The sequence below is a fragment of the Nicotiana tomentosiformis genome, chromosome 5 (genome assembly GCF_000390325.3).
Source record: "Nicotiana tomentosiformis chromosome 5, ASM39032v3, whole genome shotgun sequence".
NCBI classification, from domain to species: domain Eukaryota; kingdom Viridiplantae; phylum Streptophyta; class Magnoliopsida; order Solanales; family Solanaceae; genus Nicotiana; species Nicotiana tomentosiformis.
The window spans coordinates 91,604,270-91,616,377 of NC_090816.1; the positions used below are offsets into that span (position 1 = coordinate 91,604,270).

Here is a 12,108-nt window from a genome sequence, read left to right on the forward strand (position 1 = left end):
TGAGCCCATAACTGTCCTTACATGAAGTTCAACTTGTTTTGTAAGTCCCCTAGTTTTATCATTTTTAGCAGCCTAAGTAAAGTCTAGAACCACCCTAAATAGAGGTCCAATGCCTCCTGGACCATAGGTACGGGACGGGCAGTGCACACATAGGGAACAACTTAGAATTGAATTAAAGCGCTTAAGTAAACAACTTTAACATAGTAATCGGGTAGTAGGAGATGATAGTTTGTACCCGCTGAATAATATGAGTAATTCCCTACCTTAAGGGAGTTGCGAAGTATTATTTATGTTGCACGGGGTGATCATTTAGGCTAAAAAACTTAGGACCCCCCCTCTCTTCTTTATACTTTTAGCCGTCTAATATAGACCATCATAATTATATCCCTGTAATCCTTATTTCTCATTTTGTTATAATTAATTTCTTTGACCCTCTCTCTTTGTTTATCTTTCCTAATTATAGTCCACATAATCTTAAGTTCGGCCAGGACCCACAATTGTGGACCTCGAAGAGTGCCTACCACCTTCTCTTTGAGGTAATTTGAGCCCTTACCCTATCTTTGGTGGCATTGACTAGTCAAACAGAGTTATCTACATAATAGGTGCCCTAACGCACCTCAAAACCCGTTAGGTGTCGACTCTTCTTCTTTTAGCACTCTATCTCCCATCCGAAAGAATTATCACAATGTCGAAACCTGCTTTCGCGAGAAAACAGGGCGCGACACCCATTTTGCACAGTCCGAGGCCATACATGAACTCATGTCAAGCCCAAAAAATAAGGATTGACCACTTAAACCAATTAATGAACAAACATGAAAATAAATTAAACACCCCTGAAGTAATGCCTCATAGAGACAGGATTATATGACACTTAGCAAGATTCACCTAAATACATGGGCATTTCAGAAAGCAAGAGTGAAATGATTGATTAGGAAAAGAACATGAGAACTAGAAGAATCAATAGGGTTTAATCTTCAACAAGGGGTTTTTACACAGAAGACAATATAAGTTCATGCATGAGCCATTATTCAACAAATACAATGCCAAGTTTCAGAAACCAAGCTTAAAGCATGATCTAGAACTAGTTGAGGAGACTTTAGCTAAGAGACTTAATATGAGAACATGGCAGAATCATAGATAAGGACAAGTGGGATACGATAAAATGTCTAACATGAGAGCCTATTGAGAGTAGCATAGCAGAACAGAGTCATGAGAAAATACTTAATGCGAGATAACTTTAACATGCTAAGTATCAATCGATACCAGGAGCATTTATGGTAAACAAGCAACATGTCAATTTCAGATTAACAGGACAAGCAAGCATCGAACTTTGTACTAGTTGGCCACACATAGGAGAAAGGCCAGGCATGAGGTTTACCATAAGGTATCAAACAGTATTGAAGAGCACATGATTGCATAAGTCAAAACATATATTAGAACTTAAATGGTATGGAAACAGGCCTTAGCTAATTAATGCAATCTCAGAAACTTAGCAGGTTGGACAGGAATGACTCAACAAGGTCTGAAACACATGCATTGATTTATCATAAAGATACAGGACAAGGCAGGGAAAAGACATTAGTTTACAAGTAGCAGGGAAAACATGTTTAGGCTAATAACATGATCAAGAGTTAACTCTAGAAAAGTATTAAGTTACATATGAATGATTCAACAAGAAATAGAACAGGTTCTGGGCATGGCTCGACTCTTCACAAGAGTACAGAACAAGGCAAGAAGTTAAACTCAGAACAAGCAACAATAATAAGCAGTCAAACACACACATTAGAGCAAACAAGCTTAAGAAAACACAATCAAGGCAACAAATAGGCAAATTCGATTACTAGATGGTATAGAGCCTCAAGAAGAGCTTCAGAGTATACAATAACATGTTGATTCATAAAAATCTCAGAGACATAGATATGCAGAACAAGAACTGAAACGAAAGAGAATGGAATTGCAAAGGTCATAGGCAATTACTAGTTATAGATTAATGAACAAGTAAACACGAGGAATAATTTCAACAATACTCCAGTGTCAATAGCAAAACGAAATAGTAGAACCCAGGAATATCAGTGCGTTAGAGTTACCAAGGGTTTTGAATGAACCCCGGGCAATGCTCACATTGAGAAAGGTTCGATAATTGAATTTCGGTGGCCTTGGCTTTCAGCCGGTCAAGAAATTGAGCCTCAGACTAGTATAAGATGAGTAAGAATAAGAGAGTAGTAGTAGTAGTAATGTTTTCAGTGATCCCCCCCCCCTTCGGGGAATTAAGGGAGGGGTTTATATAGTGGCAAAAGTAAATACACAAACAAGGAAAAATAGTCTTTTAAACATAAAAAGGAAATAATAGCATGCAAAATCGTTTCAAAATCAATTTAGGAGGAATCAGGCAAACCCTTGTTCAAAACGGATAACAAAAACAGTAAAAGATCTTACTGAATCAGACCCATATGGCCTGGTAGTGAGTGTATCGGGTCAGAAACATGAAGATAGTACAAAATCGGAATTAAACGAACACCAATAACTCAGCTTCCATAAATAATAGAGTTCCAAATATGTGTAATATTTAGGAGATGGTAAGACTCTCCGTGTGTGCAAGAAAGGAAAGGAAAGGAATCATGGAATATTTCCATGTGATATCGGATTGGGACTGGGATTTGAGTGGGGGCAGCTAGGGTTTCTTTTAGAGAAGAGAGGACGAGAAGATTTTAGGGCGGCGGTCTTAGGGAAATAGGTGTTAGGGTTTAGGGTTGTATAGTTTAAAGATAGGTGACGGCCGGTTAATTAAAGGGGTTTGGTTTGGGTTGGGGGATTGGGCTAAAGGTTTTGGGCATTTGGGCCATTAAATTGGTCTGGAATTGGCTCCAAATTGGGCTACAAATTAAATACGTAAAAAATTATAAAAGAAAATTTATAAGAAATAATTAACAAAGAGTAAAAATATTATTTATGTAGTATGCTACTTTAAAATGATAGTTTAACATTATAGCAATATAAAAATGCTATTTGGGCACAAATAATGCAATAAAATGTAATTTTCCACAACATATAGGCTATTACTGCAAAATTATGTAAAATAGCTTTTAAATACAAATATGATTATATAAAATAAAATAAAATATTATGAAACATATATGTGGATGCAAATAATAAGTTTGGATGATTAAGTCCTCACAAAACTATTTAAAGGGGTAATTAATACATATTTAAATAATTTAAATGCAAGAAAATCAATTTTAAAGCTTGAAACAATTATGGAAAATTATAGAAAATAGTTATTTGACCCCTATAAATTGGGTAATAATGCAAAATTATATGAAATACTTTATAAAATATGAGGACAAATTGGGTATCAACAACTGCCCCTCTTTACCCGAGAATGATGAAAGAGTTGTCGGGTAAAGAAAATAATGACCAATTTTGTCTGAAGTGAGTGGGGAATAATGTGTTTTTGAAAACATGGAGGTCGAACCCTGGTTCCTGAGTTGCTTACATATCCCTGGTGTTACGAGAATCAAGTCATGTGTAGTTCTGGATCCAACGCCGAACGAAACCGACGTAGTTGTTATAAGAGTTGTCATGTGTTTCAAAAAGGATTTTTTGACTATGATAATGTTGTAAGTAACAGATGATTTCAGGTGGAGCTATGAATGCGAATTTGATCGTTACGGATGTATAAGGCAAATATTTGAATGGTTATAGAACAAATAGTACTCAATTGCGGATCATCGATTATGTTTGAGGTGCTTGAAGGATGTGAACGTTGTGAACACAAACCGGAGTGAGAATTGCTCCTGTTTATAGGACGGTTACCTCCCGAGTTACCTGCAAAACTTAAAACAAGATGCATGCGAATATATATAAGGTTATTGCGGAAATTTAAACATGATGCAAATTCCCTTTGAACTATGAGAGTTGTCTTTGGACGGTGAGGATGATGTCCTTAGACTATGACGTCCCGGGCCATGAAGCGTGTGATAAGGGATTCGCATGCCATGAAATAGTGTCCTCGAACCATGAAGATGGTGCTTCTGGATTATAACGCCTTTGAATAATGATATGCAATTTGGAGAGATCCTCCGGCCATGGCATGATGTATGAAGATGATGCCTTTGGACAATGTGGAAATATTTCAGCCCATGAAATGCAAAGATGCGGCGATGTTGATTGTTCGATAGAGGAAATAGACAATGCTTAGCCACATGCGAGAATGAAGAGAAGTCGTGCTTAACCTTGTGTGAGACAGGGGCAGTGCTTAGCCCTATGCAGATAATGAGGGCAATGATTAACCCTATGTGAATGAAGGCAGTGTTTAGCCTTATGCAATGACAGAGGCAATGCTTAACCTCATATAAAGAATGGAGGCAGTGCTTAGCCTAATGTAAGAGAAGGCAGTGCTTAGCCTTATGCAATAATGGAGGCAGTGTAGCGGAGACAATGCTTAGTCACATGCAAGGGAAGGCAATGCTTAGCCTTATGCAATGATGGAGGCAGTTCTTAGCCTCATGCAATAATGGAGGCAATGCTTAGCCTCATGTAGTGTAGCGGAGATAGTGCTTAGTCTCATGCAAGGGAAGATAGTGCTTAGCCTTATGCAATGATGGAGGCAGTGCTTAGCCTAATGAAAAAAATGGATATAATGCTTAGTCTCGTGCAAGGGAAGACAATGCTTAGCCTTATGCAATGATGGAGACATTGCTTAGTCTCATGCAATTAATGGAGACAGTGTTTAGTCTCATGCAAGGAAAGAAAATGCTTAGCCTTATGCCATGATGAGGGCAGTGCTTAGCCTTTATGCAAGAAGAGCAATGGTTAAATGCAAGAGGGAAAAGTATTCCTAGCTTGATGCGTTTGCATTTGGATCTTTTGTCGGTATGAAGATAGTGATCTTGTTATGTGTATATATTTGCGGATGTTCCTATTATATCCATGGTGCATGTATCCAAAAAATATTGTGAGTTTGGAGGGGGGAAAGGTTGGTTCGTGCTCTCGATTTCTTGCTTTGCTTTTGTTCCTGTCTTGAGGTCCTGTTTGAGTCACCCAGGGTAATGTCTAGCTACTATAAAAAGAATGAAATTCTTGAAAAACATGCTTTTGATAAATCGTTTATATAAAAATGTAGTTGTTCGAAATATGTTGTAATGTATGAGAGAAAATAATTTTGTTGAACTAGTGACAGTGACATGCTTTTGAGACATTGCAACCTTCTTAACTTGGAATTTTGAGGACCCTCCTCAAAATTCTGCCCCAGTTTAAATGCATACTTCACGCGATACATTCCTTGGCGATTCTGAATACAATGATATCGGGTAAACTCGGGATCTTGCCCCAGTTTCTGACCATAGGGGGAATTAAGATTTTATTATGATGTGACCGAACCCACATGTCTACCTATGTATCCCCTCTTAAACGAGAATCAGGTCAAGCGTAGTTTAGGTTACATCAAATAGAAAGTGCAAACATAGTCTTAAATATAATATCTCTTGACTGCATCCAAATTGATAGGTTTTGGCCAGATCTCTCCATATATTTCTGCAAGTATAAGCGCTCATTCTGTTAGTACTTGGTGAACCATGTAAGGACCTTGCCAGTTGGGTGAGAATTTCCCCTTTGCTTCATCCTGATGTGGGAAGATTCGCTTCAACACCAATTGCCCCGGGTGTGAATTGCCTTGACCTGACCTTTTTATTGAAAGCCCTTACTATTATGTTATGATAGAGTTGACCGTGACATACTGCGTTCATTCTTTTACCATCAATGAGATCTAGTTGTTTGTACCGGATCCCTACCCATTCCGCGTCGCTGAGCTCGACTTCTTGTATAATTCTTAAGGAAGGGATCTCTACTTCGGCAGGGATAACAACTTCGGTACCATAGAAATGTAGATAGGGAGTTTCCCCAGTAGATGCACAAACTGTGGTGTAGTATCCGAACAAAGCAAATGGTAGCTTTTCATGCCATTGCTTATAGTTGTCCACTATTTTCCTCAATATCTTCTTGATGTTCTTGTATGCAGCTTCTACGGTTCCATTCATTTGCGGCATGTATGCTGTAGAATTTTGATGCTTGATCCTGAATGTTTCACACATATCTTTCATCAAGTCACTATTGAGATTGGCGACATTGTCGGTAATGATTGACTCGGGCACTCCGAATCGACAAACAATTTGATCCCGGTCAAAATCTGCCACGACCTTCTTAGTCACAGTTTTATAGGACTCGGCTTCAACCCATTTTGTGAATTAGTCTATGGCCACAAAAATGAACATGTGTCTGTTTGAAGCAGCAGGTTCAATTGGTCCGATGACATCCATGCCCCAAGTAGAAAAAGGCCATGGTGAACTCGTTGCATTGAGTTCGCTGGGCGGTACTCGTATCATATCAACATGTATCTGGCATTGGTGACACGTTTGAACATATTGATACAGTCTGTTTCCATAGTCATCCAAAAGTACCCTGCTCTAAATATCTTCTTGGCCAAAATGAAATCGTTCATGTGAGGTTCACAAGTTCCGGCATGTATCTCTTCGAGCAATCTAGATGCTTCCTTGGCACCGACACATTGCAGTAATCCCAAATCAATAGTCCTTTTATACAGAGTTCCCCTGCTTTGAAAGAAATGGCTGGCCAATCTTTGAAATGTGCGTTTTTGAGTATGTGTAGCATTCTTTGGGTATTCTCCCTTTTCCAAGTTTTCCTTGATGTCGTGGAACTGTGGATTTCCGTCGAATCCTTCTTCAACATGAGCATAATAGGCTGGCTTCTTACAAATTCCTATTGGGATAGGGTCGATGAAATTCTTGTCTGGATGTTGTATCATGGAAAACAAGGTAGCTAATGCATCTACGGACTCGCTCCTAATCCTTGAAACATGTTTGAATTCTCTCTTTGTGAACCTCTTGATCAACTCTTGTACACAATGCAAGTATGGCAATATTTTAATGTTCTTAGTAGCTCATTCTCCTAGTACCTGGTGTACCAATCGATCAAAATCTCCGATTACTAGTAACTCATGAACATTCATGTCAATGGCCAACCTGAGTCCCAAGATGTAGGCCTCGTATTCTGCCATATTGTTGGTGCATGGGAACCTGAGTTTTGCGGATACCGGGTAATGTTGACCGATTTTTTATACTAAGACAACTATGATGCCCATTCCCTTAAAGTTTGCTGTTCCATCGCAGAACATCCTCCACCCATCGTATGCTTCAGTAATATCTTCACCTACAAATGACACCTCCTCGTCGGGAAAATATGTCTTCAGTGGTTCGTATTCTCCATCTATGTGATTCTCCGCCAAGTGATCGGCCAATGCTTGCCCCTTGACTTCCTTCTAAGTTACATAGATGATGTCGAACTCACTTAGCAATATCTGCCACTTTGCTATCTTAACTATAGGCATGGGTTTCTGAAAGATGTATTTTAGTGGTTCCATCCTTGATATAAGATATGTAGTGTACGCACAAAAATAATGTCTCAACTTCTGGTCTATCCATGTTAGAACACAGCAGGTGTGCTCCAACAAAGAGTAACGAGCCTCGTAAGGCGTGAACTTTTTGCTCCATCCAATACGAACAGATAAAGCAGCAGAGGTCTTCCTGGTTCTGGCGGGACCAACACGGGCGATTTAGATAAATATTCTTTGATTTTGTCAAAGGCTTTCTAGCATTCTTCAGTCCAACTTGTTGCAACATCTTTCCCCATCATCTTGAAGATCGACTCACATATCACCGTTGATTGTGCTATAAAACAGCTGATATAATTGAGGCGTCCTAAAAAACTCATCACATCCTTCTTATTCTTTGGCGGTGGCAAGTCCTGGATGGCTTTTATTTTTGACGGGTCTAACTCAATACCTCAGCGGCTGACGATGAAACCTAGCAGCTTTCCAGTAGGGTCTCCGAAGGCACATTTTGCAGGGTTCAACTTCAAATTATATTTTCGAAGTCGATTGAAAAACTTCTTCAAGTCTGTTATGTGATCTGAGTTCCTTTTGGATTTGATGATAACATCATCCATATACACCTCTATTTTCTTGTGTATCAGATCATGGAATATAGTCCTCATGTCCCTCATGTAGGTGGCCCAAACATTCTTCAAACCAAACGGTATTATTTTGTAACAATATATTCCCCATGGTATGATAACGGTAGTATTTTCGGCATCTTCTTCATCCATCCAGATATGATGATATCCTGCGAAGCAATCCACAAAAGATTGGTGCTCATGCTTAGCGCATTTGTAGATCAGTATATGTATGTTAGGCAATGGGAAATCATCCTTGGGACTTGCTCTGTTCATATATTTGTAATCGACACATATCCTAACTTTCCCATCTTTCTTCGGAACTGGCACAATGTTGGTTAATCAGGTCGGGCACTCGACCACTCGAAGAACCTTGGCTTTGATTTGCTTAGTGACCTCCTCTTTTATCTTCAGACTCATATCTGGCTTGAACTTTCTGAGCATCTACTTTACTGGTGGACACATGGGACTGGTAGGTAGCTTGTGAGCTACTATGGATGTGCTCAACCCAGTAATATCGTCGTAGGATCGTGCGAAAATATCCTCATATTCCCTTAGGAACCTAATATACTCTTCCTTTTCTGACGGTGATAGATGAATGTTTATACGAGTTTCCTTGATTGTTTCAGAATCCCCTAAGTTAACACCCTCAATTTCCTCCAAATTAGACTTTAGTTTGTTTTCAAAGTTCTCTACTTCTTTGACAATTTCCTCAGGTATTATATCATCTTCCAGATCTTTTGAATCACTGTCCTTATGTTGCATTGTCTCATTACATGCCACAATCGTAGGTTCATTATGATATGTAATAATTATGCTGAAAAGAATGTAGAAAGATTATAATAAATATGAAAAATAATAATGCATTGATAAAACTTTTAAAAATGTCAACAAATACGACTCAATGGCTCGAGTAATTATTTCAAAACAAATTACGGAAAATATCTTAAATGCTCAAAACAATTTTAAAAGAAGTCGTGCTAATTTGCCAGGCTACCCAGGAACTCGGCGAGCATGGGATGGTGTGACGGTCCAGTTCTGGAGAACAACTCCTTCTCCCACTGTTTGAATGGTAAGGTCTTCCTCCTCCTCCTCAACAATTGCACTGCAGTCCATGTCTTTTTCATCCAGAAGCAACTTCCTTATACCGTCCAAAATCCTATCTTCTTCAGATCCCCACATCATGTTAGCTTGACAGAATGTCTGGTGCAAAGGTGGTATGGGTTATTCCAGCGGATAGTAATTGGCGCGCCATGGCGGTATCCAATCCTGATATTCTTGCAAGGTATATTCATATCCGAGTCCAAAGGTCATGCCATGATACTGTGATTGTACGGGTTTAGTGATCCCCTGAAGCTTTTTGCCAAGACCCTTGCCTGGTTCATATCCCGTCCATAGCAATATGCTTTCCATTTTCTTGCTCCACAATCGATCCTTTTCAATTACGTTCACCCACTCAATATGGTGATATGTTTGTCCGCCCAACTTCCTCCTATTTTTGATGACTGGGACAGTCTGGCTGGTGTAGATAGGGTTGTTTACATCTCCATGAATGATCACCTCCTGATGATTCTACTCGAACTTCACAATATGGTGCATAGTGGAAGCCACTACCCCAGCTGCGTGTATCCATGGTCGTCCCACTAATAGATTGTAAGTAGCATATATATCTAACACTTGGAACTCAACATCAAACCAAGTCAGACCCATCTGTAGATCAAGGTTGATTTCCCCGATAGTGCCTCTCTGGGATCCGTCGAACGCCTTCACATTCATGCTTCCCATCCATATCTCGTACAGGACCATACCTAAACTTTTCAGAGTGGTCAGTGAGCATATATTCAGGCTTTAGCCTCCATCTATCAGGACCCTAGCAATGAACTTGTCCTTAAATTGCACTGTGATGTGCAACGCCTTGTTGTGACTCAACCCGTCTGGAGGTAACTCGTCTTCGTGGAAAGTAATTTTATGACTCTCCAGTACCTGTCCGACCATGTTAGCCATCTCTCCACAAGTGATGCCGGCGGGAACATAAGCTTCACTTAACACTTTTATTAAGGCATTCTTGTGTGCGTCTGAGTTTTGCAACAATGATAAGATGGATATCTGAGCGGGGGTGTTGTTCAGGTGGTCAACAACGGAGTATTACCTTGCTTCTATCTTCCTCCAAAGATCGTCAGTGCCAGTCTTAACAACATGCGTCTTAGGTGTGGCTTCCTTTCTCACTCCTCCCAGATTCTCAAGTGTGTAAACTCTGTCAGTTCTAGTCATACCTTGAGCGACACCTATTTCTTCCATTTTGGATTTTCATATTCTTCTTGCTTCCGCAACATAATCCATGGGACGGTATCAGGCTCGTAAGATGGTGTGGGAGCTACCATTACAGTGAAGGGCGTAGCTACCTCAACCTCAAATGGTGCCTAGGTTTGTACCACGACTGGCGTGAGGGTGACTGGAGATGTTTTGGGAGTGTCTCCTTCTCGAATGAGTCCGATAGATCCTTCATGATCCCATTCCTCATTAGTTTCTATTACGTTCACCCCTCACCCCTGTGATTTAGGAGAGGGTTATTGCAGATATTTGGTGTAGCTTTCTTTGCTTGTATAACCTTAGTGTCGATCAGTGTCTGAATCTTGTCTTTCAACATGTGGCACTCTTTAATGGTATGACCCTTCACGCCTGAATGATAGGCACATGTTGTTTTTAGGATTGATCCACTGGGAAGGATTCTCAGCAGCAACAGCAGGAATAGGGGTGACCTAACCAGCAGCCTTCATTCTTTCATACAATTGGGCTATGGGTTCAGCAATTGGGTGTATTGTCTAGGAGTTCTGCTGTCAAAATTTGGACGTGGCTTTGAGTAGTTTTGGCGGGCAGGTGGAGGTGAATGATAATATGCAGGTTGAGTGGTGTAGGTATGGTATATGGTGGTAGGGTATTGGTATTTTGGGGGTGAGGGTTGAGATGTGAGTGAAGGTGTTTGGTATGTCAGGGAGACTTAGGGCCCTGGGCTACCATCACAGCGCCCACTTATTTGTTTCCTAGATACCTCCTGATTGCAAGGCTTTATTTGTGGCTTTCAGCTCCTCAAAATTAGTCACCATCCCATTCTTGATTCCTTCTTATATCCTCTCTCCTAACTTGATGATGTCTGAGAACTTGTGATTCTCGATGACTATCAACCTTTCATAATACTACGGATCTTGAGCTCTAACAAAGAACTTGTTCATTTGTTCTTCTTCAAGCGTTGGCCTTACCTTTGTGGCTTCTGACCTCCAACGAGTAGAATACTCGTGGAAGGTTTCTGTCGGCTACTTCTTAGGGTTTTGGATATAGAAAATGTCTGGCACATTCTCTGTGTTGAACCTTAATCTGTCCATGAAATCTAATGCCATACTTACCCAATTTTCCCACTTCTTCGGGTTTTGACTGATATACCAAGATATGGAATCTCCTGTAAGACTCCGCATAAATAGTATTATGCGGATTTGTTCATTATTACCTACTCCAACAAGCTTGTCGTAATAGGTTCTCATATGTACCTTCGGATCACTAGTGTCATCAAACATTTCGAACTTCAGAGGTTTGTAACCCTCCGGCAGTTCCACATCTGGCTGAATACACAGATCTTCATAATTCTGACCTTCAACGCTCTGGACTCTCCTTGTAAGTTTTTTGAGTTCCTCTGCCATATTTCGAATGAGCGGGTCCTTTTGAGCCGGTTCATATATGTATAGGGTTTGATGTGGGGTATGAGGTAAGGCTTCCATATAAATCAGATTTCTTTGATGAGTTCCTAGAACTTGGGTATATGGGTGGTCATTGGTTGGCTTTTGGGGATCGGGAGTAGGTTGCGGTGTATTTTGGGGAGTGTGATAAGTAGAGGTTTGCAGGTATTGAGTTGGATGATGGTGATGTTATTGAGGGGTTTGCACTGGCAGTGGGTTAAGGTTCTGGGGAGGTGCAGGATTATGGTACTAGTGTGGTGCGGGAGGATTTGGAGCTATGGGTGGTGGATTCTGGTATTGTGTGTTTTGTGGCGGTGTTTGGTTTTGGGTAGTTGGATTTTTCCGGTTGATGTCG

General features: G+C 40.2%; 2 protein-coding genes across 2 annotated transcripts; both read right to left on the minus strand.

Annotated features, from left to right (window-relative positions):
- Positions 1–5,615: 5,615 nt before the first annotated feature.
- On the minus strand, positions 5,616–6,820 carry LOC138892784 (uncharacterized). Its single transcript, XM_070176523.1, has 2 exons — positions 6,456–6,820; positions 5,616–6,072 (listed from the first exon to the last, which is right to left on the minus strand). Exons 1-2 carry the CDS (start codon positions 6,818–6,820, stop codon positions 5,616–5,618), a joined length of 822 nt encoding a protein of 273 aa, XP_070032624.1.
- A 4,516-nt stretch (positions 6,821–11,336) lies between these two features.
- Positions 11,337–11,717, minus strand: LOC138892785 (uncharacterized). The gene has a single exon (XM_070176524.1). The coding sequence runs from the start codon at positions 11,715–11,717 to the stop codon at positions 11,337–11,339; it is 381 nt and encodes a 126-aa protein (XP_070032625.1).
- Between the last annotated feature and the right edge of the window lie 391 nt (positions 11,718–12,108).